Raw genomic sequence first — 27,693 nt, 5'->3', positions numbered from 1 at the left:
CGTGAGGTATTGTCCGTTTTGACTCATGACCATCTTTAGGCTTCAGTGAGCCTTAGGCTTCAATGGGTCTTGATCATTTAAAGCCTCAAGATTTTATCTTTTAAAAGGCACCTCACATTGGGAGAGAATGTTTCAATCTATATAAGCCATATTCTCTCTTGACTCATAACTAATGTGGGACTAAAGAATCCCTCTCTACACCACAACACAGCCCCCCAGTCAAGAGGGAGTATGTATGGATAGGAGGCTTTCTCATAGAGAGTGCCAATGTTGTAGTCCTAAGTCAAGAGGTCGAATAGCTCAGATGGTTGGCTTAGCCTCCGCCTTCGCATACGTGAGGTATTATCCACTTTGATTCATGACCATCTTTAGGCTTCAGTAGGCCTTAGGCTTCAATGGGTTTTTGACTTCAATGGGTCTTGATCATTTAGAGCCTCACAGTTTTGTCCTTTAAAAGGTGCCTCACATTGGGAGAGAAGGTTCCAATCCATATAAGCCATATTCCCTCTTAACTCATAACCGATGTGGGACTAAAGAAGCCCTCTCTATACCACAACACAGCCCCCCAATCAAGAGGAAGTATGTGTGGATAGGAGGCTTTCCCATAGATGGTGCCAAAGTTGTGGTCATGGGTCAAGGGGTCGAATGGCTCAGATGGTTGGCTTATGCCTCCTGTTGGGAATAGTGTCCCAAAGTCAATCGTCAGTCTGTTGACGGTTGTGCTCATTTTTGTATATATACATGAATTATGAATTAATAAAAATTATTTTAATATTTTTCATCACAAAATGTTTCATCTTCTAATGAACTCCTATATTGTGGTGAAGTCCTTAGGACTATTTAGACTCGACAAAAGAGGATTTGTCATTTAGTCCTTAAATCTGTTCGCGATCAAATGATACGTTGTTACCAAGGACGACAACGTTTATCAAGCAAAGGTCGTTGTGTGCCATATAGGTTGGTTGTCCTCTTAACCAATGAGTGTGGAGACACTGGTATGGCATACAGGTGAGATGTAAGGATACATTTGCACTGAACGTGACCGACTTTGGAGCTATTTCTGCTGTCAAAATTTGCTCCGATGGAATATGGGTATAAATGTCCCTCCGATCTGAGACCTCCACGGTGACTTGCAAGCAACTCACTGCACTACCAGAATTTCTAATTCAGTGATGGAAGGCTGCTGGATGTAGTCAAGTACTTGACTTGTCGGTGCGTGTGTCAAGATGGGATTGACCACTCCAGTTTAGAAGCTGTGTACAGTCGTGTTTCAATTTAGCAAAATCTTAATCAGGGTAGTCCTTGTGAGGAGTCACAGGACTGTTTGAGTTGAGCACGATTCGGATGATCTGATCAGGGTTGACAGTTTAACCTTGAGTCATCCTAAATACAGGGGTCAAAAGGATGAATTATACAGTAACCATATTCATGTAGGTTCTGAGTGTTGCGATTGCGACTATTCGACCTATCCGGACGTCGAGTACCATTGCTAGATGGTCATTTCAATTAGTACAGAAATTGATTCCTGTGCTACCGGCTTAGGTTCGAACCTGTGGGGTCACACACATTAGAGATTTCTATCTGTTCTGATGGCTGGTGTAGAATCCTTCATGTTTGGGACTCAGTGATCGAGAATCAGGATTCTCTGATCACGAGTTCCACACATTATGGGTACCGGGGTCAAGAGTCCCATGGTTGGGACTTTTCGATCAGGGTTACATATCGATGAATTTTGATGCCTGATTGCCCATCGGATTTGGACTCAGTATTTATGAGAGGTTTAATTAGTGATTTGATCGCTAATTAACTCAATTTGATTGAGTAATTATTTTTGGATCAAGTCCAATTGAATTGGATTCAGTTGGGTTTGACCCGATTAGGTTAAGAGTTGACCTAATCGTCGAGATGGTTTGGTCCCTGATTTGATCAGGGGTTGGGCTTAGTCAATTCTTGATTTGATTAGGATTTTATTGAGCCTAATTATGCCTAATTAAGTTGAGTTTAAATTAGTCTAATTGGACCTAACTTATTTGGTTCAATTAGGTTGGTTTAAATAATGAAACCACCTTGACCCAATCTTCATGCGCCACCTCACTTCCATTGCACCTATTTGAATTCATGAGAAGAAACTTCTCATGAATTATTTTCTCATGCCAAGCCCTCTCTACGCCCCACTTTAGTGTGCCATATGAATGGATAAGGATGATTGGTTGGCCATTCAAATTCAAAATAAAGTTTGAATTTGAATGGGCAATCAATCTTTGCACCTTATCCCTTTTTTTACGCCTCATTTATTACATGAGATAAGATTTTTCATGAAATCACTCCATGCATAATTTAAGCCATGCCTCACGCCTTTAGTGGATAAGGGATGAGTTGGTGTCCATTTGAATTCAAAATTTGATTTGAATTCAAATGTGCAATTACTCATCTTTATCCTTTCTTTTGGATAAAATATTTGACGTTGTTATAAAAGGAGGAGACGAGTGGGGCGTGCAAGAAGAAGATTTTTGGAGAAAAATTTTGGGGCATGAGAAGTCTTGTGCGTGAGAAGGAAGTCCATATCCTTCCAAGAGAAAAAGAAAGAAAAGAAAAAAAAGTAGATGCAAGGTTTCTGGTGAGTTCCCTAGAGTTTTAGCCTGGGGTTCGGGAAGTGAGAAAGTGAGCTACGAGTGTCGTGAGCCCACAAAATCTCAGAGAGATCTTCAACATCCTCTCAAGCATATTTGTTGATGATCCAGAGCATCCAAAGAATTGACAGACATCGATCGAAGGAGTTCGATCAGCATCGGCCGTCAAAAGGGCTCTACAACGAGCTAACACTCGTGAAGAGTTGATCAGATCGAGAGCTTCATGTGGATGATCCACAGAGGTCAGACATGCTGTGTGGCTGTATCGTGATGATCAGACTCTTCCAATGGTGATCAGATTACGGCGATCTACTATCCGCACAAAGGTATTGTGTTCTGAACACATTATAGTAAAGTGTTTACTGTTCGAATTTGAATTTTAAATTTAAATGAATGCATGCTATATATCATATTTAGATCCTAGTGTAGGGTAAATTCATATTAATTAATTAGATTAATTAATAATTTCTACTGTAAAATAGTAATTTTGAGAAAAGTTTAAAATTATCATTTTATCCCTGCACTGATTTTCCTCACAAATGGTATCAGAGCGGATTTTTAGATATGATATATATATTTGCATGCATAGATTAAGTTGTAATCTAAAAGTTTAAATTTAAAATTTAAAATTTAAAATTTAAAATTTGAATTTTGAAAGTTGTTCGAAATTCAAAATTCAAAAATTTAAAATTTGAAATTTGGTTAAAATTTTAAATTTAAAATTCAAAATTTAAAATTCAAAATTTAAAATTTAAAATTTGAAATTCAAAAATTTGAAATTTGAAATTTGTTTGAAATTTGAAATTCAAAATTTAAAATTTAAAATTTGAAATTTGAAATTCAAAATTTAAAATTTAAAATTTAAAATTTGAAATTTAAATTTTAAAATTGATATATTTAGATATACTTGATCCAAGTAGCAAGTAATCAAATTGGGTTGGTTGCCATGGCCATCCAGTCATAGGAGAAAAGCAGGGTTTAAAGGCCCTCTCCTCCCATTCGATGGGATCTCCTATTGCGGTAGGGGTGCCGCTGTAATTATATCCCATGCAGATGAAGCAGTGAAAGAAATTAATTGTAAAGGTTCAATTGTGAAATTTATCATGAATGTGTTAGATTAGATCTAAAGGAATATTCATGATTTATTTTGATTGAGTTATTTTTTGTTATGTAATTAGCAATAGGATTGCTATTTATGAAATGTGCTGATCTATTTGTGAAATGAGTCAACATATTTGGTGAACAGAAAATAAAACCTTTCAAATTTAAAAATTATTTTTGAAATACCAAACCCTGACCCCTCAGTCCAAATACTTAATCAAAAGAATTAAGTGTTGTCTAGTAGGTCTAGAATTGTGAATTAAGATCTAAGACAATTGCATAAACTTGTGGGTCAACGGGTTAGATGGATTAGGTCCATAATTGGGTTAGACCTAAGGTTAGCTTAAAGAAATGGACTAAATTAGAGTAATTGATCAAATCTAATCAAAAGTTGAATTAGATTAGGTCAAGGATACTCTAGACTCAACTCCAATAGTTGTAGTTGAATGGGTCCATGTCTTTAACTAGACCAAGATGGACTTAATTCATGGCTACACGGTGGAACCCTATTTACTAAGTTGATCAAATTAAAACTAATGAACCGGTTGGTGTCTAAGGTAAGTTTGGCATTTTGATCAGTAGTTTTTAAGCGGGAGCTACTCGTAGTGATTCGATCTCTGACGAGTTATGGCTTATCCCCACCACTGATCTCACTTACCTGACCAACCTGGTAAATTAGGTTTTGATTAGATCACTTGGTGATTAGGGCTCACCCATGTCATTAGGTAAATCAGTTTGACTGATTTAGGTGCTCCTAATGCCAGCTTTAATTAAATTCTTTTTTAATCTGACTTGGTGAAGTCAGTGGGAGGATTGAAATTAGCTAGATATTTTCTTCTCATCTATCTTTTAATAAAATCTTCAAAAATTATTAGGTCCCTAAAATGATTAAGTTATATTGATAACTAAGTCATAGCCTCCCATTACGTGAGTGATAATGAGTCTATTAGTTTAATAATCATTGGAGGCCCAAAGGCCTGATGCTTATTGACTAATGAAATTATCATTCATAATATGATAATTTGGTTTGAGTCTTTCTGATGGTGGTCAGATTGGCCGGTCAAAGTCGGGCCTGATCATTTATTGATCCGATTCACCAAATCAAATCATGTTAATGGTTGGACCTAACCAGATCTTTTCAGTGGAGGCCAAAGCCTACTGATTAGGTTCTGGGAGAAAATCAATTACTAGAAGTTGTTTAGAGAAACAACTGGTTATAAACCTACCCATAGATGCACATGGGTTGACCAACCAAAGTTGGGCTCGTGTGTAGTCTGTGTGGATTCTAGTACCCACTAAGGAATTAAAGTAATTCCTCGAATTGGAGGTTGAGGCTACCAGTTCGTAAAAATACTGGGAGAAACTTTAGACTAAAGTCCAAGTCTTTAGTATTTATAATTTATGTACTAATAGAGGTTTGATTTTCCTTTATGCAGCTATGGCCACTACCCTGTCCCTCCGATCATTATTAGATAATGACAAGCTCATGGGACCTAATTTCGATAGCTGGTATCGAAAATTAAAAATCATCCTTAAGCATGAGCGGATCCTTTATGTAGTAATGGATCTGGCACCTGAGGAGCCAGCCCCGAACGTTAGAGGGATGGTCCGAGACACTTATCAGAAATGGCTCAATGACCGCACCACCGTTCGGTGCATTATGCTGGCGGCAATGAATGATGAGTTCAGTCGCAGGTTCGAGAACGTCCAGCCATAGGAGATGCTTCAAATGTTGAACGACTCCTTTGGCACGCCTGATGACGTTGAAAGGCACAAAACTAGTTGTGCCATTTTTAATGCTTGGATGAGGGATCGAGCCTCAGTCACTGATCATGTACTGTACATGATCGAAATGATTGAGTGCCTAAGTAAACTGGGCTTTCCCTTGCACGAGCAGCTCGGTAAGGATGCGATCCTTAATTCATTGCCCAAGTCCTTCCTCCCCTTTCTTACTCATTTTCGGATGACAAAGCCTGCAGTGAACTACCACGGCTTGTTGGGGTTGCTGCAGAACTTTGAGAAGGATCACCAGCTCCATAAGGAGTCGATGAATGTTGTGGGAGGGTCTTCTTCTGGTCATCGACCCTTTAAGAAAGGGAAGAAGAAGAACAAGAAGAAGAAGAATAAGAAGGTGCAGCTACATGCTGGGACGTATGCACAGGGTCAGACCAAGAAGCGCAAGCCCGACCAAAGCCAGGCAGAGTGCTTCTTTTGTAAGAAGCAGGGGCACTGGAAGAGGAACTGTCCTCTATACATTGCCTCCCTGGACCCGAACAGGCCGAAGAAGAAGCAAGGTACTTATATGATAACACCTTGCAACTTTTCCATTTGTGATACTACTGCCTGGGTATTGGATACCGGAAGCCCTTATCATATTTGCAATTCGATGCAGGATCTGCAGGTTAGTAGGAGATTTGATGAAGGCGAGAGATTCCTAAACGTTGGAGATGGAAGCAAAATTTCAGTTCTAGCATTAGGAATCATGAACCTTGTAATCAATTCTCAAAATATAATTCTGAGTGAATGTCACTATTGTCCAAACTTTTTATTAAATATTATTTCTGTAGGCCTTTTGGCCATGAACGGTTATCAATTTTTAATAAAAAAAAATATTTGCAATATCATTTTGAATGGTGTTACAATGTTTGTTGGACAACTTAATAATGGAATTTACTTTCTATCACAACCTGTTAATGTGGTTCAAACCTCCGGTAAATATCCTAGAATAGATAATATGTCAGAAGTCTACCTTTGGCACTGTAGGCTAGGTCATATCAATAAGAACAGGATAAACAGGTTGGCTCAAGAAGGAATTCTTGAAGTAGGTGATTGTGAATCACTTCCAACCTGTGAGTCCTGCCTTCTTGGTAAAATGATCAAGTCACCTTTTACTGGAAAAGGTGAGCGAGCCAGTGAACTCTTGGCTCTGGTACATTCTGATGTATGTGGACCCATGAGCTCAAGTGCAAGAGGTGGATATTTCTACTTCATAACCTTCACAGACGACCTATCGAGGTATGGGTATGTCTATTTAATGAAGCATAAGTCGGAGTCGTTTGAAATGTTCAAACTATTCCGAAATGAGGTAGAAAAATAAACTGAAAAGTGTATTAAAACTCTTCGATCTGATCGAGGAGGTGAATACCTTTCCAATAAGTTTCTGACATATCTTGGAGAGAATGGGATTCTCTCTCAGTGGACACCTCCTGGAACACCACAGCATAATGGTGTGTCTGAAAGGAGGAATCGGACCTTGTTGGATATGGTTCGATCCATGATGAAGTTTGCTGGTCTGCCGATCTCTCTCTGGGGATATGCGCTCGAATCGGCTTGTTACCTTCTAAATAGAGTTTCGAGTAAGTCTGTAACCAAAACGCCATATGAGATATGGATAGGACATAAGCCAGTACTCTCGCACCTTAGAATTTGGGGGTGTCCGATTTATGTTAAACGTTTAATTACGGACAAGCTTGGACCTAGGTTTGACAAGTGTAATTTTATAGGGTACCCAAAAGAGACCAAAGGATATTACTTCTACCTAACTGATGAGCAAAAAGTGTTTGTCAGCCTTAAGGCAATCTTTTTGAAAAAGGAGTTTCTTGGTGAAGGGACTGTTGCCTCTAAGGTCGAACTTGACGAAGTTCGACAGGTGGAAAAACTGACACAAGTTGCTGAACCTGAACCGGATTTGATTAGATCAGATCCGGAGCCCATTATTCAAGCACCCTTAAGGCGATCTGGTAGAGTACCATGTCAACCGGATAGATACTATGGTTTCTTGGTCCGGGATGACGATCCTATCGAACTTGATGAAAACGATGAGGATCCGATCACCTACATGAATGCAATGCAGAGATCCGACTCTGAGAAATGGCTAGAGGCCATGAAATTCGAAATGGAGTTCATGAAGGTCAACGATGTGTGGACATTGGTTGACCCACCCGAAGGAGTAAAACCCATAGGGTGTAAGTGGGTCTTCAAGAGGAAGAGGGGCGCAGACGGAAAGATGGAAACCTATAAAGCACGTCTGGTTGCCAAGGGATATCGTCAACGTTATGGTATAGACTATGACGAGACATTTTCTCCTGTGGCAATGCTCAAATCCATTCGGATTATGCTTGCGATAGCTGCCCATCTGGACTATGAAATCTGACAGATGGATGTGAAGACAGTTTTCCTAAATGGAGAGCTGGACGAAGAGGTGTATATGATACAACCTGAAGGATTCACGTCCACTGATGAGTCTAAGATGTGTAGACTACAGAGGTCCATTTATGGACTTAAGCAGGCATCCCGAAGTTGGAACATACGTTTTGATAGGACGATCAAGACGTATGGCTTCGTTAAGAACGGAGAAGAGCCCTGTATTTATAAGTGGGCTAATGATCCAGTAGTAGTATTTCTTGTATTGTATGTGGATGATATTCTCTTAATCGAAAATGATGTCCCTGCATTACAGGGAATAAAGATTTGGCTGTCGTCACAGTTCTCCATGAAGGATTTGGGAGAAGCTTCCTACATCCTAGGGATGAGGATCTATAAGGATAGATCTAAAAAGTTGCTTGGTTTATCTCAGTCCACGTACATTGATACTATGCTGAAGAGGTTCAGCATGGAGAATTTCAAGAAAGGCTATCTTCCGATAGGCCATGGAATTTCTCTCTCGAAGAGAGATTGTCCGACAACACCTCAAGAGAGAGAGCGTATGGGTAGGATTCCATATACTTCGACAGTGGGATCTATCATGTACGTCATGACATGTACACGATCAGATGTGGCATACTCACTAGGGGTAGTGAGTAGATACCAATCTGATCCAGGAGAGAATCACTGGAAGGTTGTTAAAATCATCCTGAAGTATTTAAGAAATACTAAGGATCAATGGCTTATTTATGGTGAATCAGACTTGAGACTTATAGGGTTTATAGACTCTAGTTTCCAGTCTGATCACGATGACAGCAAAAGTATGTCGGGATTTATTTTTACCCTTAATGGTGGAGCTATCTACTGAAAAAGTTTCAAGCAGCACACAGTGGCTGATTCAGTTTACGAGGCAGAGTATGTCACTGTATCAGATGCTGCCAAAGAAGCGGTGTGGCTGAAAAAATTCATCATCGAGCTCGGAGTAGCACCCTCCCTTGTTGGTCCAGTTCTGCTCTACTGTGACAGCTCTGGAGCCATTGCTCAGGCGAAGGAACCAAAGGCACACCAACGGACGAAGCATATTCTGTGCCACTATCATCTCATCCGAAAAATTATGGATCGAGGTGACGTCGATCTTCAGAAGATCGACGGAAAGGAGAACCTGACCGACCTATTCACTAAAGCCATTGCGGTGAAGGAGTTCGACAACTACAAGTCGAAGATAGGTATTAGATACTGCACTGATTGGCTTTAGGCCAAGTGGAAGATTGTTGGGAATAGTGTCCCAAAGCCAATCGTCAGCCTGTTGACGGTTGTGCTCATTTTTGTATATGTACATGAATTATGAATTAATAAAAATTATTTTGATATTTTTCATCACAAAATGTTTCATCTTCTAATGAACTCCTATGTTGTGGTGAAGTCCTTAGGACTATTTAGACTCGACAAAGGAAGATTTATCGTTTAGTCCTTAAATCTGTTCACGATCAAATGATACGTTGTTACCAAGGACGACAACATTTATCAAGCATAGATCGTTGTGTGCCATATAGGTTGGTTGTCCTCTTAACCAATGAGTGTGGAGACACTGGTATGGCATAGAGGTGAGATGTAAGGGTACATCTGCACTGAATGTGACCGACTCCAGAGCTATTTCTGCTGTCAAGATTTGCTTCGATGGAATATGGGTATAAATGTCCCTCTGACCTGAGACCGCCACGGTGACTTGCAAGCAACTCACTGCACTTAGGCACTGGACTACCTGAATTTCTAATTCAGTGACGGAAGGCTGCTGGATGTAGTCAAGTACTTGACTTGTCGGTGCGTATGTCAAGATGGGATTGACCACTCCAGTTTAGGAGCTGTGTACAGTCGTGTTTCAATTTAGCAAAACTTTGGCTAGGGTAGTCCTTGTGAGGAGTCACAGGACTGTTTGAGTTGAGCACAATTCGGATGATTTGATCAGGGTTGACAGTTTAACCCTGAGTCGTCCTAAATACAGGGATCAAAAGGATGAATTATACAGTAACCATATTCATGTACGTTCTGAGTGTTGCGATTGCGACTATTCGATCTATCCGAACGTCGGGTACCATTGCTAGATGGTCACTTTGATTAGTACAGGAATTGATTCTTGTGCTACCGGCTTAGGTTCGAACCTGCGGGGTCACACACATTAGAAGTTCCTATCTGTTCTGATGGCTGATGTAGAATCCTTCATGTTTGGGACTCAGTGATCGAGAATCAGGATTCTCTGATCATGAGTTCCTCTCGATCACTGAGTTCCACACATTATGGGTACCGGGGTCAAGAGTCCCACTAGTTGGGACTTTTCGATCAGGATTACATATCGATGAATTTTGATGCCTGACTGCCCATCAGATTTGGACTCAGTATTTATGAGAGGTTTAATTAGTGATTTGATTGCTAATTAATTCAATTTGATTGAGTAATTATTTTTGGATCAAGTCCAATTGAATTGGATTCAGTTGGGTTTGACCCGATTAGGTTAAGAGTTGACCTAATCGTCGAGATGGTTTGGTTCCTGATTTGATCAGGGGTTGGGCTTAGTCAATTTCTGATTTGATTAGGATTTTATTGAGCCTAATTAAGCCTAATTAAGTTGGATTTAAATTATTCTAATTGGACCTAACTTATTTGGTTCAATTAGGTTGGTTTAAATAATGAAACCACCTTGACCCAATCTCCATGCGCCACCTCACTTCCATTACATCCATTTGAATTCATGAGAAGAAACTTCTCATGAATTATTTTCTCACGCTAAGCTCTCTCTACGCCTCACTTTAATATGCCATATGAATGGATAAGGATGATTGGTTGTCCATTCAAATTCAAAATAAAGTTTAAATTTGAATGGGCAATCAATCTTTGCATCTTATCTCTTTTTTTACGTCCTATTTATTACATGAAAAAAAGTTTCTCATGAGATCACTCCATGCACAATTTAAGCCACGCCTCACGCCTTTAGTGGATAAGGGATGAGTTGGTGTCCATTTGAATTCAAAATTTGATTTGAATTCAAATGTGCAATTACTCATCTTTATCCTTTCTTTTGGATAAGACGTTTGACGTTGTTATAAAAGGAGGAGAAGAGTGGGGCGTGCAAGAAGAAGAATTTTGGAGAAAAATTCTGGGACGTGAGAAGTCTTGTGCATGAGAAGGAAGTCCATATCCTTCCAAGAGAAAAAGAAAGAAAAGAAAGAAAAGTGGGTGCAAGGTTTTCGGTGAGTTCCCTAGAGTTTTAGCCTGGGATTCGAAAAGTGAGAAAGTGAGCTACGAGTATCGTGAGCCCATAAAATCTCAGAGAGATCTTCAACATCCTCTCAAGCACGTCTGTTGATGATCCAGAGCATCCGAAAAATCGACAGACATCGATCGAAGGAGTTCGATCAGCATCGACCGTCAAAAGGGCTCTACAACGAGCTAGCACTCGTGAGGAGTCGATCAGATCGGAAGCTTCATGTGGACGATCCGCAGAGGCCAGACACGCTGTGTGGCTATGTCGTGATGATCAGACTCTTCCAACGATGATCAGATTGCGGCGATCTACTACCGCACAAAGGTATTGTGTTCTGAACACATTATAGTAAAGTGTTTACTGTTCGAATTTGAATTTCAAATTTAAATGAATGCATGCTATATATCATATTTAGATCCTAGTGTAGGATAAATTTATGTTAATTAATTAGATTAATTAATAATTTTTACTATAAAATAGTGATTTTGAAAAAGTTTTAAAATTATCATTTTATCCCTGCATTGATTTTTCCCACACCTCCGCATACGTGAGGTATTACCTGCTTTGACTCATGACAATCTTTAGGCTTCAATGGGCCTTAGGCTTCAATGGGCCTTGATTATTTAGAGTCTCACGGTTTTGTCCTTTAAAAAGTGCCTCATATTGGGAGAGAAGATTTCAATCCATATAAGCCATATTTTTTCTTGACTCGTAACTGATGTGGATCTAAAGAAGCCCGCCATAATAATATTTATTAATATTAACAAACTATAATATTTTAACATTATTGTATGTGATAATATTTTATTGAATAAATATAATTATTGCATATACAAAAAAAATATATTAATTGTAATAATATATAATATATGATTATCACATAGAAATTTTATAACATATTAATAGTATATATTGCTATAATATTATAAAAATATTTATAATACTGTGAAAATATTGTATAAATATTTTAGTGCAAGAAAAAAAGGGAGGACTAGTGCAATGACATTAGACAATGAGTAATATCAAACTCATAGAAAATCTTTCTGTAATACGCAGCTTATCAATCCAGCTCAAATAAGCTACATGAATTTTAAAGCAATGAGAGAAAGAAAAAAATAGAGAAAGAAGACTCTCGATTAAAGTCTTTTTTTCCGTCGAAGTTCAATGCTGGGTAGGAATCCAACTCCTCCCCTTCTATCTCTATTTAAAGGGGTCGAGCTCCCATTTGAACCCCACCGATGTCAGCCACCTTCCACCACCGAAGGAGCCTTCTTTTTCTTCATCTTCTGCAAGAGGTTCTTCACTAAGTTCATCAGATTTTAGCCAAACAATTGCTGGAAACTCAAGTACGAAGCGACAATTATTGAATAACCCTCCTCCCTTTCTTCCTTATCCGTTAGATTATGGATTTAGGCTGACTATCACCGAATTTTAGTTGGAAAGAAAAGGGCCATGTTTTGATTTCAATTTTTTCATGCTTTTCATAGGATTTCTTTAATTTTTTCAGTGCCAAAAATCAACGTCGATCATCGGTTGGGAGATCTGTGGTCATGCCATCTTAGCCTGCATTGCCGGCCATAACTGACGTGGTGAGATTCCTCTCCTATTTTGGAAAATAAGGGGATCAATAGGTCTCCTATTTTGCTAATGAATCAAAGAAAGAAAAAGGAAAAAATAATAGAACCAAAAAGAAAGCAAAGAAAAAAATAGGAGAGAGAGAGTTTTTCTCTCTTCCCTCTTCTCTCTTCCTCTCACCTTCCTCTCTATTCCCACTTTCTCTCTCTAATTTCTCTCTTTACTCTCTTTAGAAAAATCATGTTCTCTCTCTTAATTTCTCTCTCTAACAGTGGCTCTCTCTAGATTGTGTCTCTCTTTCAGAATTTTTTGGATCTTCCAAAAGACTTAATAATCTTGATAGACCCTAATGAAATGATCTTGGCTAATGACTGTCAGATAGCCTATCAACCCTCCTTTGATCGAACTGAGCATCATTAAATTTCATCATCAATTACATCCCAACATAACCCTTGAATTGTAGTTAATCAATTGGATGCTCTTGATTGAATCATTTGAGATATCAGTCATCATCGCTTAGCCAACCCTATGAGGATTTTGAAATTTAAGATTTTTATTTTAAAAATAATTATGATTAAATTTTGATAAAAATATAATTTTGAATATTAGATTTTAAAAGAGAATTTTAGAAAGCTCATTGTTTATGCAAGATTAAGATGGCTTCACGTTGAATAAAAAAAGCTGCTCGAGATACTATTAGAGAGACATCAAACTAATAGAATAGCGATACTTCTTAGCAAATTGATGGCACCCCTCAACAAGAAGAAGCTATTGATCTTACTAAGAATACCTAGACGAAGCAACATGAACCAAGCATAGCCCAAAATAATACAGACCTTGGTTAGCTTAGTGCAATCGTAATAGCAGTTGTAGTAACAGTTATACAATAATGATAAGTGTAACAATAAACATTGCCACCACAAGGAAATGAAAAAAAGCCAGATCAATGAAGTAACATTGTAGAATTTAAGAAATTTTCTTCACCAGATTTCAAGTGAACTATTGAATCTTTGGAAGTCGACAATTGGATTATGGAGATAGAGAAGTCATTTGCTATTCAAGAGTGCTGCGATAGTAAAAAGATTCGTTATGCAGCTTATTTATTATGAGATAAAATATTTAATTAATGACAGAGACTAGAACATAATATGAATAAGATGAGGAGTAACTTACTTAGGTGAAATTCTAAAGGATATTTTATGATTAGTATTTTTTTCAGAGTATAAAAATTTAAAAAAAATAAAAATTTATTTATCTAAAATAAAAAAAATATGATAGTTACAGAATATGAAGCTAAATTTACGAAGCTTGCTAAGTTTTTTTCAAGGTTGGTCGATGATGAGCATGACTGGGTGTATAAATTTGAGAAGAGTTTGAGGACAGCAATTAGAAAATAAGTAGTGCCATATGATTAATTAACTAATTATATAGATATGATAAATAAAGTATTGATAATTGAAAAGGAAGTTAATGAAAAATATGCAGAAAAAAAAATAATAGGTCAAATAAATCTCCAAGATGGAATAATAAACATACTAGGAGTTCAAATAAAAGATCAATCAATAATACATCTAGGCCATCTGACAGTATCAAATGTTCTAAATGTGATATAACTCATGCTGATAGTGAATATGTTGAATCATTAGTGCTTGCTTTAAATATAATAAGATAGATCACAAAATAGCTGAGTGCCTAGATAACTAAGAGTCGACCTCCCTCGAAGCTGAACAAAACAAGAATAGAAATTCAAAACCCCGAACCCCAAGAAGGTTCTATGCTGTTACGCAGTAAGGTGTGCAGACTTCTAATATAGTGGTAATGAACTCTGAGAGAGATTCTTAGAATTAGTTGGATCGATCAATTGATTTTGCTCGTAATATAAATAATGATTTATCTTCTTTAAATTTTTTTATTTATATAATATTATTTTAAATATCTAATAAATTATTAATAGATTTATATGTGATTTATGAATATTATAAAAATATGTTTTCAAAAAAAATTAATATAAAATTTTGAAGTTATATTTCTTATATAATTATCATAATTGTTTATTGATCTGAAATCATATATATATATATTTTCATTTGATTATGAAATATATATTATTCTATGAAAAAATTTTTGATACACATCAAATTTGAACTCTCCGCTTGATTATGTTCTAAATCCTACTAATTGAGAATTATGCATTGGCAATCGAAACTCATGATTCTATTTTTGGCCTGATCACATGATATAAATATGATATTCTGATATGACTATAATGATATAAGTATGGTATTTCAGCATCGCCAGAAGATGTAAATGTGATATTCTTATCTGATCATAGGATATGTATGGTATTTTGGTTAGTATAGTTACAGTTAAAAGTTGAATGAAATTTATTTTGAATCAAATTTTTAAATATAATTAATTTTAAAATTAAATATATATTTATATATACAAATAATATTAATATTATTGAATTTATATTTTAAAAATAAATTTATTTATACTTATACACTGATTAATAATAAATTATATTTTGACTATCATATTCTATATTATTACATCGCTTACTGCACTATTAAGCTCATTATTCACTCTTTCTTTTTCACATTCACATGCTTAGTTATGGACATGAATATTATCTTAAAAGTGAGATTAACAATATCAATATAATTTAATTTTAAATTTATTATTATATTTTATAAAACTATTATTTAAAATTATAAAATTTTTAAATTTTATTTATCAATTAAATTTATTGATTAATTAAATTTTATTTTTATTTTTTTATAAATATACTCCATGAATATGCGACAATTATCGTGATTTCTGACTCATGATATCAAAGGTATGACAATTTCATTACCTAGCATCCCAACTTACACAATTTCACACTCTCTTGCCCGCCTAAGTGCAGAGGTAAAAACATATCAAATAATATCTATCCAAATTTATTTTTATATCTAAATTTATCAAAATATATATAAAAACCAAAGCATCTATATCCAAATCTAAATCTATTAAAAAAAATAAATATAAAAAAATAAATAATTATCTAATCTGTATTTAAATATCTAATTTTATTGATAATTCTATTTAATTTTATATAACATTCATAATTTTTTTTATAAAATAGATGATCATATTAATATATTATTAATTTGATTTATTATTTATTTAATAATATTTTTAATTACATGAATTATTCTAACATTCATATTTATATCTATAATCATTAAATAAAATAAATATAAATATAAATATATTAATATTTATTTCATATCCGACTCATTTTAAGTTCAATGTAGACGGGATCTCCCGGACGTTGGTAGAAATAAAGGCACCATATTCCGCTTTCAAACTGGCCTTTGGAGATACCAAACCATTCCTCGTTACAAGGTACCCTAAAATGTTTCAATAAAATTCGTCACATAAAAATTGGGGAAAATAATATTAAGATTGGATTATCTTTTTACATTTTACCTACATCCCCTGGATTAAAAGTGACAAGCTTGCATGTACTTCAGAACGCATTGTTCAGATCGTCGAAGAAAATCTTTGTTTAACATCAAAAAAAAAAAAAAAAAGTGGCAATTTAAGGAAAGGCGGTTTGATTGCTGTGCAGGACAAGGACATGCGGCAACAGGACCCTGAGAAAGCAACTTTTGTTTTGGTAAAAATCAACGGAAGAAAAGTTTGAAAATCCAGAAACAAGGCGAACAAAAATGAAATACCATAGCAACGTCAAATACATTAACATTTTTTTTTTTGGATATACAATTGTCCACAACAAGACGAAGTGGAAATTATTTAATTGTCTACTGAATTTGAGTTGCTAACTTCTATCTATTTTATAATAGACATGAGAAACAAGTGCACCACAAATAACGAAAGCACGGGATAAAATAATTCAACCTCATCCACCCTCAGAGCCACACCATACCAACAATCCACAGTCAAACCAAGCTTAAAAAAGCTACTTCCCACTATCATTAGTTTATCCCAGTAGATAATAAACAAAAGCAAAAAGCCAGTACTGCTGTTCCCCGTGGAAGAACCTCTGCCTTCCCTCGAGCTAAGGTTGTCACCACCATCCAAATAGCGCAGAGAATAAGAATAATTAAAGAAAGAGGCAGAAAATCAAAAGAAAACAATAAAAATAATTAGAGTTAATTAGAGAGAGATTAAAGGGAAGAGAGAAAACAGGAATAATAAAAATAATTAAAGTTAAATAGAGAGAGATTAAAAAAAAAATTAAATAGAGTATATAGAGAGACATGATAAAGGTGAAATCGCCGCATGAAGGTTAGCCCATTCCACTAGCCAAAAAAAATTCTACATGATATCACAACACGGCGACCGTGATGACCATATTAATAATGTCTTTTAATTCCGAGTTTCAGACAAAAGAAATAAAACTAAAACGACAGAGCACCGCGTCACTACCGGTTTGCTACTAGAGATAATATAGTAAAGTAGGTAAAAGAGTCTATTCCGTTCCACTCGAAACGGGGAGAGTCGAAGGCGACCGATCGAGGCCTAGCTCTCGGTCTCGGCCTCGGCGCACTTCTTGCTGGCGGAGGCGATGGCCCAGACGACGCCGAAGGGATCCTTCACCTTCCCGAGTAGCCCGCCGCCGCACGCGCCTTCGTCCTCCGTGATCTCCCCTTGCATCACCGCTCCCGCCTGCACCGCCTTCGCCACGGCCCCCTCCACGTCCTCCGTCTCCACCCGGAACACGATCCCTCGTCCGATCACCCCCTCCTCCCTACATCAGCATCAACAACGAAAACCAACCAAATGCCTTAGATCTCCGGCCAAAACGCTTCAAGAAAAACCAAAAGCCTAAAGATTTCGACTGGATCTTTTAGATCTAAGCTAAGATGGGCTTATTCTAGGGAAGAAACGGCGGAAATGAGACGAAAAAAAAAAGGATCTCAGAGGAAGAGCAAGACTTACGCGGCGGCCAAGGAGTCCTCCGTTTGGTCGCAGACGAGGAGTGAGGAGGAGCCGATCTTGAGCTCCGCGCAGAGGATGAGGGGGAGCTCCTGCTCGGCCTTCCGCTTGGGGTGGTTCATCCGCTTCAGCTCCACCGCGCCGAACGCCGCCTTGTAGAACTGCACCGCCTCGTCGGCCTTCATCGCCGGCACCACCAGCTGCGGCTTGAACACCGCGACACCCACCGCCTTAACCGCCGCCCCGTTCTCCGCTCCATCCTGCGCCATGGCCGAACCTTGAAACGAAGAAGAGAAAACCCTAGACCCACAAAGAGAGAGAGAGAGAGAGGAGGCAGCCAAATAAGAAATGAGGAGTCGGGGAGGTGAGGGGCTATTTATAGAGGCGTGGAGGGAGAGGGTTGAGGTCCGCGAAACCGTTTCACACTTTCACTGCTTCGGATTTATTGCAATTAATTTTTTTCACCCTAAATATTCCTTCTTTTTATGCGAAACTACGTACCTACCCCCCACCTTTTGCCAGTGCTTACGTTCTTTCGCCTTTACCGATGCGGACAATGGACCAGTACAGAATCCATTCAACCACAGCCGTTGATTTCATAAAGTTCGATGTCTGTAGATCATTTCAACGGCGTACGCCGCATTTAAAAAATATTTTGACAGCAGGAACGCGACGGGTCGATTTTATCCCCCGATGTGGGGTATATTCGTAATTTTCTTGGAAATGAAGGGCCAGCTTTTTCACTGGATCACGTTTATCCACCCGCCCCTGACACACGACTATGGTTGGGGTACCGTGGCCTTGGTTTTGGCAGCGCTAGGAGCGTGGTGTTTCTTTTTTTTGTTTTTTTGGTACGTCAGTTGCGTGGTTCGACCGGCTGTAATAATCTTTCCGCCAAAACTTATTTACACTTTCACGTCCAAATCCACACCCTGACATGAAATCTGTGGGCCCCCCATCCAGTGATAGGTTGCTCTTTCAAATGCGGTAAAAGATAAACAATAATAAAAATAGCAGCAATAATAATAATTATTGTTATTACTATTGCAATTCCTTTCCCCTGGTAAATCGGAGGGTGGTTTCGAGCGATCTCAGGTTGTTGGAAACGTGGAGCCTGGGAACGCACTAGAAGGTGCCACGTGGAATTTATGAAACGGTCGATGCGAGGGCGCCGTGGTTCGGGGAGTGGAAGTCTGGAGTGGCACACCGTACCCACATCCATATCTCAATGGCTGGTATTCATTGATTTGTTGTCCTCGGATTTGGGTGGGCTAGGGCGCAGCCAGTCGTATGTGGTCCACCACAATGAGGAATCCTGGTGTCTATGTGGAGGTTAGATGCCAATGGGCTAGAAGAGGAACAGCTGGTCATGGCTCATGGGGTCTATTAAAGCATACTCAAGGGAGGTAATGTTTCATCATTTAACCCATTTTAATTAATTTCAATCTAGAACAGATCGAGCTATATTATATCTCTAGTAAAAATGATTAGATTTAGTTTTGAATTTTTAATTTATTTAATAAATAAATAAAATTTGAATTAATAAATTTTTAATTAATTAAATATTTGACCGCATCTGTATCTTATCTGATCCGACTTGTTTATTATAATGGCTATAGGGTATGTTCTCCAAGGAGACGAGAATTAGATATGGTAAAGAGCTAGGTGGGTTCAATCGTGCAGGTCAAACAAGGAATCATTTTTTAGCCTCACACGGTCAGGTGGTACAAACATGGTTTCAAAAAGGATGTGACCAACATGAGAAATTTTGGGTTGCCGTCAACATCGTTGGTATGGGCTTTATTTTTTATAAGGTGGAACTCTTGCATTATGTTTTGCCCTTTTTACTTTATCTTTCTAGAATAAGATGCTTGATTGAGAGTGGATATTTAGAATTAAAATAAAAATAAATGACTCTCATTCTAATCATTTGATTAGAAGGAGTTTCATTTCAATTTTAATTTTATTTTTAATTTCAGAATGAAATAAGAATGATTCAATCTACATAGAACTCAGAGGATGCTTAGTTCGTAATCGGAGTCAAAATTAGAATAAGAATTGGAATGGCTTGGAATCGAAATCAGAATGGTCAAATCTCTCGAAGCTCTTGATTCGTAGTTGAAATTTGAATTAGAATCAGAATTGGAATGAAAATTTGAATCTATAGAAGAGAGCAAGAATTAAGAGGATGCTTGGTTGGAAGAAGTGAGAGTCTGGAATAAGGATAGGAATGGATGACTCATATTCTAACTGTTTGATCAGGAGAAGTCCCATTCCGATTCCGATTTTAGGATGGAATGAGAATGATTCAATCTATATAGAACTCAATCCCTACTCTCTTCTATAGATTCAAATTTTCATGCGAATTTCGATTTCGATTTCGATTCCCATCACGAACCAAGCATTTCGAGGGATTTGGCTATTCTAATTCTGATTTCAAGCTATTCTGATTCCTATTCTAATTCTGATTTTGGTCACGAACCAAGCATCTCCTGAGTTCTATGTAGATTAGGCCATTTCTATTCTACTTCGAAATCAAAATCGAAATTGATTCCTCCCAATCAAATGATTGGAATAGGAGTCACCCATTCCTATTTTGATTCCAGGTTTTTACTCCCTCCAATCAAATACCTCTTTAACTCTACTCTTCTCCATGGATTCAAATTTTCATTCCAAATACGATCTCGATTATGAATCAAGTATTTTCAAAAATTTAATTATTTTGATTCTGCTTTTAAATTATTTTTATTTTTATTTTTATTTTGATTTTGATTGTGAATCAAATATTTTTAAAAAAAATATAGATATATATAAAAAAAAAAGAGATAGGGTGATTCGGACGCAAACATCTGGCCTATAAAAAGTTGAACGTGTTATGTCCTTAATCCTTGCACGGATTCAGCTTTTTTTTTTTTTTCTTTTTTTACATAGTTGTTATTTCATTATTGGCTAATAAAATTAATAATTAATGGACAATGATGGTAGTGCTATTTAATAAAATTATAGTTCTTAAAATGTGATGATATCAGTTGTGGAATAATTTTTCCGTGCATCTATATGAACATCAGTAGAGAATTATAATTTGCTTATCCCTAGTGGGGAAAAAACCTACAATCCTTCTCACGTATTAGCTCTTTATTATATATATATATATATATATATATATATATATATATATATATATATGTTTTTTTGTATGATGCAGCATTATTATGAGGTCCTAAGATACGTACAGCCACTAGCATCTGCAATCAGCCTGTCTCATGACTGGATGAGAACAGAGTAAACTGAGTGCTTGATAACTGAGCCTCAGTGATTAACAGCATGCGTGGCTATCCAATCAACTATGTTGTTTATCTTCCTTAAATATGGGAGAGCATTGTCTGGTACCGTTTTTGTTCCAACTTAATCTATGCTAGATCAATTTAGATTTGGGCCGAATGTCTATACAAATAATTTCCGTAGAGTGATGGACAGACCGTGCAGGTTGGATAGAACAAAACAAAACAACCATCATGTTGATAGGGAAAAATTTGTACGTATAAACAATTTTATAAATTTTCTTGTACATTAATGTGGCAACACGTTAGTGTACAAGTACAGTTAAAAACTCAAAGAGTTATATATATTTGACTATTTATATCTTATGATCAATCTTACGTTGCAATATTGCTGTCCAGTGTATCAAGCTATCATGCACACTAAATTACATTTTGATCGGACAGTTCTAATTAAATAGACTGTACTTCGGTAACCAAAAAAAAAAAAAGAAAAGAGAATAAAAAACAAGAACTGTACTTGATGGGAGAAAGGCAAAATGCTAATTTTACAACCAAATGCACTTATTTTAGGCTAATTTGAGTGTAAGTTTAATTTTGTATTAACCTACGAAGGATATAGAAATTCCCTAGCTCAAATGGCATGTTTATGATTGCTCATTTGAAACCATTCAGTTGGTGTTTGTTGATTCAAATTGTGTATCATGTGTCCAATGCAAGGTTTCAGTGAGTATAAATCCCAAGCTTGAGTATGGAAGGTGGCATATTCAAAACATTGATCTAACGTTACAGTACTTAGGAGTCAATTAATACATATCAGTACCTCTACTCTTTCTATCAATTAGTATATACTAGTATCTCTGCTCTTTCCAAATTTAGAGTAGGGAGGTTTCTAATTATTCTTTTTTCTAAAAAAAATCTTCATATCAATAGTACAAGTATGAACATAATTTTTCACCTCATGGGTGAAATCTCTTCCGGTGCTTTTTTAATATATTTTATAGAAGATGAAAATACATCCAAACCGTTGATTAGCTAAGGCTAATTCTCCGTTCCTTTGGTGCCCTACCTCTCTTCGCCGCCCCCCTCCCTTCAGTCACAGCATCCCCTATCAGCGGTGGCCTTCCCACAGCGGCAGCATCGCCACCCTCTGTCGCATTCGAGCATCTCCAAACCTCTGGACTTCTTACGCTGTGTCCCTATACTTACGGTCTCTCTGTGATGGCAGCATCGCCGCCCTCTCCTCTCACCGATCGCCCTCTCCGAATGCAGACAGGCATTTCCCCTTCGCCCCCTCCTCCCAGCGCTATCCTCTTCGCCCCCCCTCTCACCGACCGGCCCCCCGACGCAGGCAGGCGTGGCCCCTCTCATTCGGCGCACCCTCCCTTTGCCGCCGCCCTCCTCTCACCTAGTGCGTTCGAGCATCTTCTTCCTTGTGCTGGTCGACGTTGCAGCAGTTCTCCTTCCAGGTTCTTTCACCCCCTTCAGCAGGAGAACTGTCTGGTAAACTAGATTAATGATTTATCATAGTGAATTCACCAATTTGAAAGTTAATGATGCAAGATTGTTGTTTCTTTTAATTGATGCAGGTGCTGTTCAAATCTTTGCCACCGAAGGTCTTTTAAGATTTCTGTATTGCTCTTGGGATGTGACGATAGCTATTTTAATTGAGAGATTGCTCAAGTATACTTGTCAATTTGATTTATAATTTAATAAATTATTTATTATAATATATTTTTAAATTTTTTGCTATAGATAATTTATTATTTGAAGAGGATTTTGTTATTAAATTTATACTATTATGTAGTTTTGTGATTTTTTTTGTCATTCAATATAGATAAATTTATAATATCAATTTATGAAAAATTATTTTACGTTGAAAAGTAAGATACCTATTGATAAAGTCAACAAAGATTTAATCTCATGATTTTAAATTCCATGTTAAAGATCATCTCGATGGAGATCATGTTACTTTTCATAGTTTGAAGTGGTGACAAATGTGAAGTTAGCTGTTTTCCTTGATCTCATGGCTTAGATTTTTTGCTGACATGGTTCAACAGTTGTGGATGCTGCATTTACAATCCAAGTTTTAGATGCAGCAGCATCTTCTTTGCTGCATAATGTTTGGTTGCAGGTAAAAAAGATATGAGCAATGAGGTTTCTTTATGCCTAGATTATGAGAAGATTATATTTTTGCCCAACCCTATCAAATGCTCACGGTCAGGCCCTTTTGATGTCCAGACAAAACTTGTCCTTTTGATGCTCACGGTCAGCTCCTTTTGATATCAAATGCTCACGGTCAGCTGAGAGGATTATGAGATGCGAGCATCTTATGAAGATGCCTGGATTTGGTGCTTGATGTTATGTTCTAAGAAAGCTTTGAGCTTTGTGTGGATTGCTTGATCGATATTTAATTGTTATGTAATAAATAATTTTTGTATAACAAATTTGATTAACTTTTTGAGCTTGACGATTGTGCTACTGTCACGAGAGGCCTCATGATAGGCCTACAGTGTTGCAATGGTGTTAATGCATGTTTTATTGGTTGCCAACAGAAAGCAATATTGCTGTCCTGGGGTATTTTCTGACCGAGATGTGTGAGGTATTTTCTTGCTGAGTTGTCTTCCTATTTTTGTCTTTGTTCATGAAGATTTAAAACCAAAGCAATACTGGTTACATTAATGTGATTCTTTTATTTATGATTCCTAGATGATTTGTTCTTATTCAGTTTCAAGTAGTCAATTTGTGTTCATTCCCTTATCAAATAACTTCAGGTTCGATCTCCCTATCTTGGAGATAAATTTTCCAGTATGCATGGGCAGAAGGGTGTGGTTGGTTTCTTGGAGTCTCAGAAAAATTTTCCATTCACCTGTCAAGGAATAGTTCCTGATATTGTGATAAATCCACATGCTTTTTCTACAAGGCAAACTCCTGGTCAGCTACTTGAGGCTGCTTTGGGTAAGGGAATTACCTTTAGAGGTTCGGTGAGATACGCTACACCATTTACCACTGCAAGTCAGAGTACCTAACCTTGAAAACTATTGTTTCTGTTTCTTGACCATCCTTGTTGCTGTCATTGAGCAACGGCTGCATGTATTAAATGCATCTCATGCCAAGTATAATATTTACGAAATTAGCTATGATCCAATACACTGGTAATTTAACATAGGGTGTGGCCAGATCGATGTCAAACATATGCTATGATCCATGCTCTCTCTTGCACTTCCTTTGCTCAAAGTAGAAACAAAATATAAAATAAATAAGAGATAAGCACAACCAAATCTACATCATATTTGTTGGTAGAGCCGTTAACTGAGCATACCAAATACAGATAGTTAAAACCATCATCCAACAAATTCCAAAAGCCATTTCATCAAATAGTAGCATGGCAGGTAGTATAGCAAACCGAACCTATGCTCTCCACTAGAGGCTGTAGATTACACACATACAGATCTTTACTATCCATGTAGAATGCATAAAAGTAAAATTAAGATCAGCAACATTGACAACAACATGAGGCATGCATTGCATCCACAACAAACAATAACCATCCACTTTGCATAAAGTTGGTTGTGCTTGTTTCGATCTTATCGTATTATGTCATTGGACCGACTAATCTTCGGATCACGATAGCCATCCAACCAAACAAAACTTCCTGAATAGTTCTGCAAGAATTACAATCATCGCATGAGTAATGGTGTATGAATTCAAAACACTTTTCGCAAGAAAAAAAAAAATTAAGTACTTACTTTTCAATTAGAGCAAAGGCAAAAGTAACGTTCATAAATTGCTTGCTTTTTTGAAATATAAAGCTTCCTCCTACCACTTCCACAAGAACAATGAGGCTCTTGATTTTTCATTTTCTATAATCGACCTATAATAGAGATAAAAGTTATGGTATAAGTACATAGAAAAATTAAAGAAAGAAAGAAGATCAGATATCCAACTTCTTTTATGGGACTAACATGCTTTTAAAGCAATAAAGCAGTGCTTCCCAGTCACCTGGCACGACATCAAAATGTCAAGGTCTCTTACAGCATCCAAGATCTCAACCTAAACAAATATTTGAAAATAGCAACAAACAACTGAACCAAAATACAGTGACTACCGTTAATTTTCTTAGTCACAAAATGTGAACTGTGCAATATAGACTAATAAAAAAATAAAAGTGACATGACAGACCACATGAAGTTCACACTGCCTTAAACCATGACTAAAAGTGCCTTAACTTGCAGTAAGCGTCTAGATAGGCAGCTGACCATCAGCAAGATGTGACGTTCTTTGGGTGCAAATGAGTGCCATGCTGTGCTTTGTGATTTCCAAGCATCCTAAAGTGTGTCAACACTCAGGAAATCCTAACTATTGTAGTGGCAGGTAGCCCCGACAAAAAAGAAAATAAACTTATCCAAAAGAACAGCATTACCAACTTCAAGAAGAATGCTTGTTAATCAGTTCAGAACCTTAATGCATATGTTACTATAGATATGATGCCTGGACCTTGCTTACGAAACCATCCAGCATGCTGCAACCTGACTAAGGACATCAAGCAGATGTCCACCATCCCCATTAATCTCTAGATGAGAATTGAACATCTAACATATTCTAAGGCATTTCATCAAACAGTAGCAGGACATCAAGTAGAGAAAAAAAACTATGAAGGCAAATCAAACATGTGCTCTAGCCATAGGTCCATCAGATCAGCCCATCGTTCAGCGCTCCACCGCTCCCACAACCAATCCACTAGCAAGAGCTCGAGGGCGAGGTAATCATGGTGTCCACCATGTAGATGATGCCCAGGTTGGCCCAATACTTGTGACGTTTGGCAAGTGTTAGGGCCCTATACTCATAAATGATTAGACCAGATACATGGAGGAGAGGAAGATGGCTCACCGTAAGGAGGATAGGGAGGGGGTTAGGGCATGCATGGAGATGACAAAGGGGCACTTGGAGGTAGTGGGTGAGGAAACAGTGTTAGAAAATCGGATAGGCAGCATGTGTAAATTTCAAAACTTTGAAAACAGGCAGCGAAAATAAAATGGGTTAAACTCTTTAACCCCACATGCAAAAGATCAGATCTAAACCTATCCAAACTCAGAAAAAAATATATATCAATAATCTAAAATTTAGAAATAATTATGAGATCAGATCTCATTATCTTTGTCCGGGTAGAAATTCATCACTTTTGATGATCTCAGATTTGTAGAAGGTTGAGCCGCACATGTATCCGGCCTCTACGGATATCCATCGGGATCGATCTCGAACTTCTTTCTCCTCGTAGAAGATTCTTCTTCCCAAAAAGAATCTTAGTCTTTGAACTTTGATCAACTCCTTTGATCTTAACTGCGAGATCAACTCTTTGATCTGCAGCCTTCTTTCTTCTTCTCCTCGATCTACAATCTCCAAGTCACCAACTCTGCTTTTGGGCGTGTGGAAGAGAGGCACCCAACTTTTGGGCATGAAAAGGAAGAGAGGGAGGAAAGGAGGCGTGGAGAAGGGAGAGAGGATTTTTCTTGATCAAAAATTCAACCACACAAGAAACCCTAGAGTCCTCCCTTTAAATAGACACTACCCTGACACATATAAAGAACCCAATCATCTTAAAAAGGTATATCCTTATCTCATAAGAATCTTCTATCTTTTTAATTTGATTTATGCCAAATAAAATCAAATATAAATGGTAATTAATCAGCCTCTTAAAGCATGTACAAGAGGCATCATGGAATATTTGTCAGGTAGTTTTGGAGTCCCATAAAGGGATCTCTAGCCAAAAAAGATGGGGTATGGACCCCACTCTCTCTCCTCCACGCCATGACACATAAGAGGGGATGGGCCCCTAAAAAATTTAGCAACCAAAATTTTTCAAAAAGAAAAAGATGCGCCACCCAATCTTCCATCTATTCCACATGCACACTTAGAGATAATCAGGAGATAAAGAAGAGATAATGTTAGGATAATTATGCCAACTAATTGACTTAATCAAATTCCTTTGGGCTCACAATTAAGAGCCCAATTAAATTCAAATGGATTTAGGTTAGGTTCAAGGCTATGGACTTGATCGAATCGAAGTCTCGAGAAGAATTAGGTTTAATCATATGCTAGCATAGTTCTCATAAACTTAATAAGATTTTAATAAACTCTAATCCAATTGGAACTTCATAAGCCCAATTGACAAATTTGAAATTAAATCCCTTAATGTGTGATCCCATAGGTTCCATTCTATCTGGTAGTGAGATATATTATGATTTCTATCACAATATCATCGAAATTTTTTTCGATAGATTGGAACATTTTCAATTCTACCCTTCGAGGGCCATCGATCATCAAGATGACACTCGATGAGTCTCACAATTCACTAGTGATACCTAGCAGTATGTAGTGGCAATCCAGTAGAATGAAAGTACAGACATCTATGTGCAGTTATCGTATGATTCAATCCTTTTATCATGTGATTCAATCATTTTATCGTGAGTCCCGACTTGACGGAGGTTATGGAGAACTCGTCAGATCTCATCGTTAGTCATATGTTAGATTGGCTCGACTCAAGTTCATTTGTGAATTTCGTAAAATTTTTTTTTTCAGTATTTACACTAACTTTAGCCAAAGACTTTCCGGACTCAGTCTCACAAATCACATAGGACTTTTCTTTTTCTATCAACGTCAATAGATTGCATCTAGGTGCATCCTACTCCAAACAGCGAACCTAAACCTACTAAAGCTAACATACACAGCAAAAACCTGAATGGCTAGGGACTAAAGGAAC

The 27,693-nt window shown here is 37.2% G+C and overlaps 2 protein-coding genes and 1 long non-coding RNA gene across 5 annotated transcripts; 1 reads left to right on the top strand and 2 right to left on the bottom strand.

Moving 5' to 3' along the window:
- Window positions 1–17,042: 17,042 nt before the first annotated feature.
- Window positions 17,043–18,007, bottom strand: LOC105034656 (uncharacterized protein At5g48480). Its single transcript, XM_010909895.4, has 2 exons — window positions 17,659–18,007; window positions 17,043–17,467 (listed from the first exon to the last, which is right to left on the bottom strand). The coding sequence occupies exons 1-2, from the start codon at window positions 17,922–17,924 to the stop codon at window positions 17,239–17,241; spliced, it is 495 nt and encodes a 164-aa protein (XP_010908197.1). The 5' UTR covers window positions 17,925–18,007; the 3' UTR covers window positions 17,043–17,238.
- A 3,951-nt stretch (window positions 18,008–21,958) lies between these two features.
- On the top strand, window positions 21,959–23,521 carry LOC105034655 (uncharacterized). Of its 3 annotated transcripts, none has more exons than XM_073261748.1 (4): window positions 21,959–22,402; window positions 22,523–22,549; window positions 22,994–23,067; window positions 23,175–23,521. In XM_073261748.1, exons 1-3 carry the CDS (start codon window positions 22,155–22,157, stop codon window positions 23,052–23,054), a joined length of 336 nt encoding a protein of 111 aa, XP_073117849.1. In that variant the 5' UTR covers window positions 21,959–22,154; the 3' UTR covers window positions 23,055–23,067; window positions 23,175–23,521. The 3 variants fall into 3 exon arrangements, 2 of the variants coding, with proteins under 2 accessions (XP_073117849.1, XP_073117841.1); XM_073261740.1 differs by having other exon boundaries at window positions 21,961–22,436; XR_012143292.1 differs by having other exon boundaries at window positions 21,963–22,436; window positions 22,523–22,616.
- A 684-nt stretch (window positions 23,522–24,205) lies between these two features.
- LOC109505095 (uncharacterized) lies at window positions 24,206–26,433 on the bottom strand. Its single transcript, XR_002163635.3, has 3 exons — window positions 24,899–26,433; window positions 24,683–24,807; window positions 24,206–24,598 (listed from the first exon to the last, which is right to left on the bottom strand). It is a non-coding gene; the product is annotated as an uncharacterized lncRNA (long non-coding RNA).
- Between the last annotated feature and the right edge of the window lie 1,260 nt (window positions 26,434–27,693).

The sequence above is a fragment of the Elaeis guineensis genome, chromosome 1 (assembly GCF_000442705.2).
Source record: "Elaeis guineensis isolate ETL-2024a chromosome 1, EG11, whole genome shotgun sequence".
Classification (NCBI taxonomy): Eukaryota; Viridiplantae; Streptophyta; class Magnoliopsida; order Arecales; family Arecaceae; genus Elaeis; species Elaeis guineensis.
The sequence above is the reverse complement of the archived record's forward strand: the minus strand, read 5'-3'. Positions and strand labels throughout refer to the sequence as shown.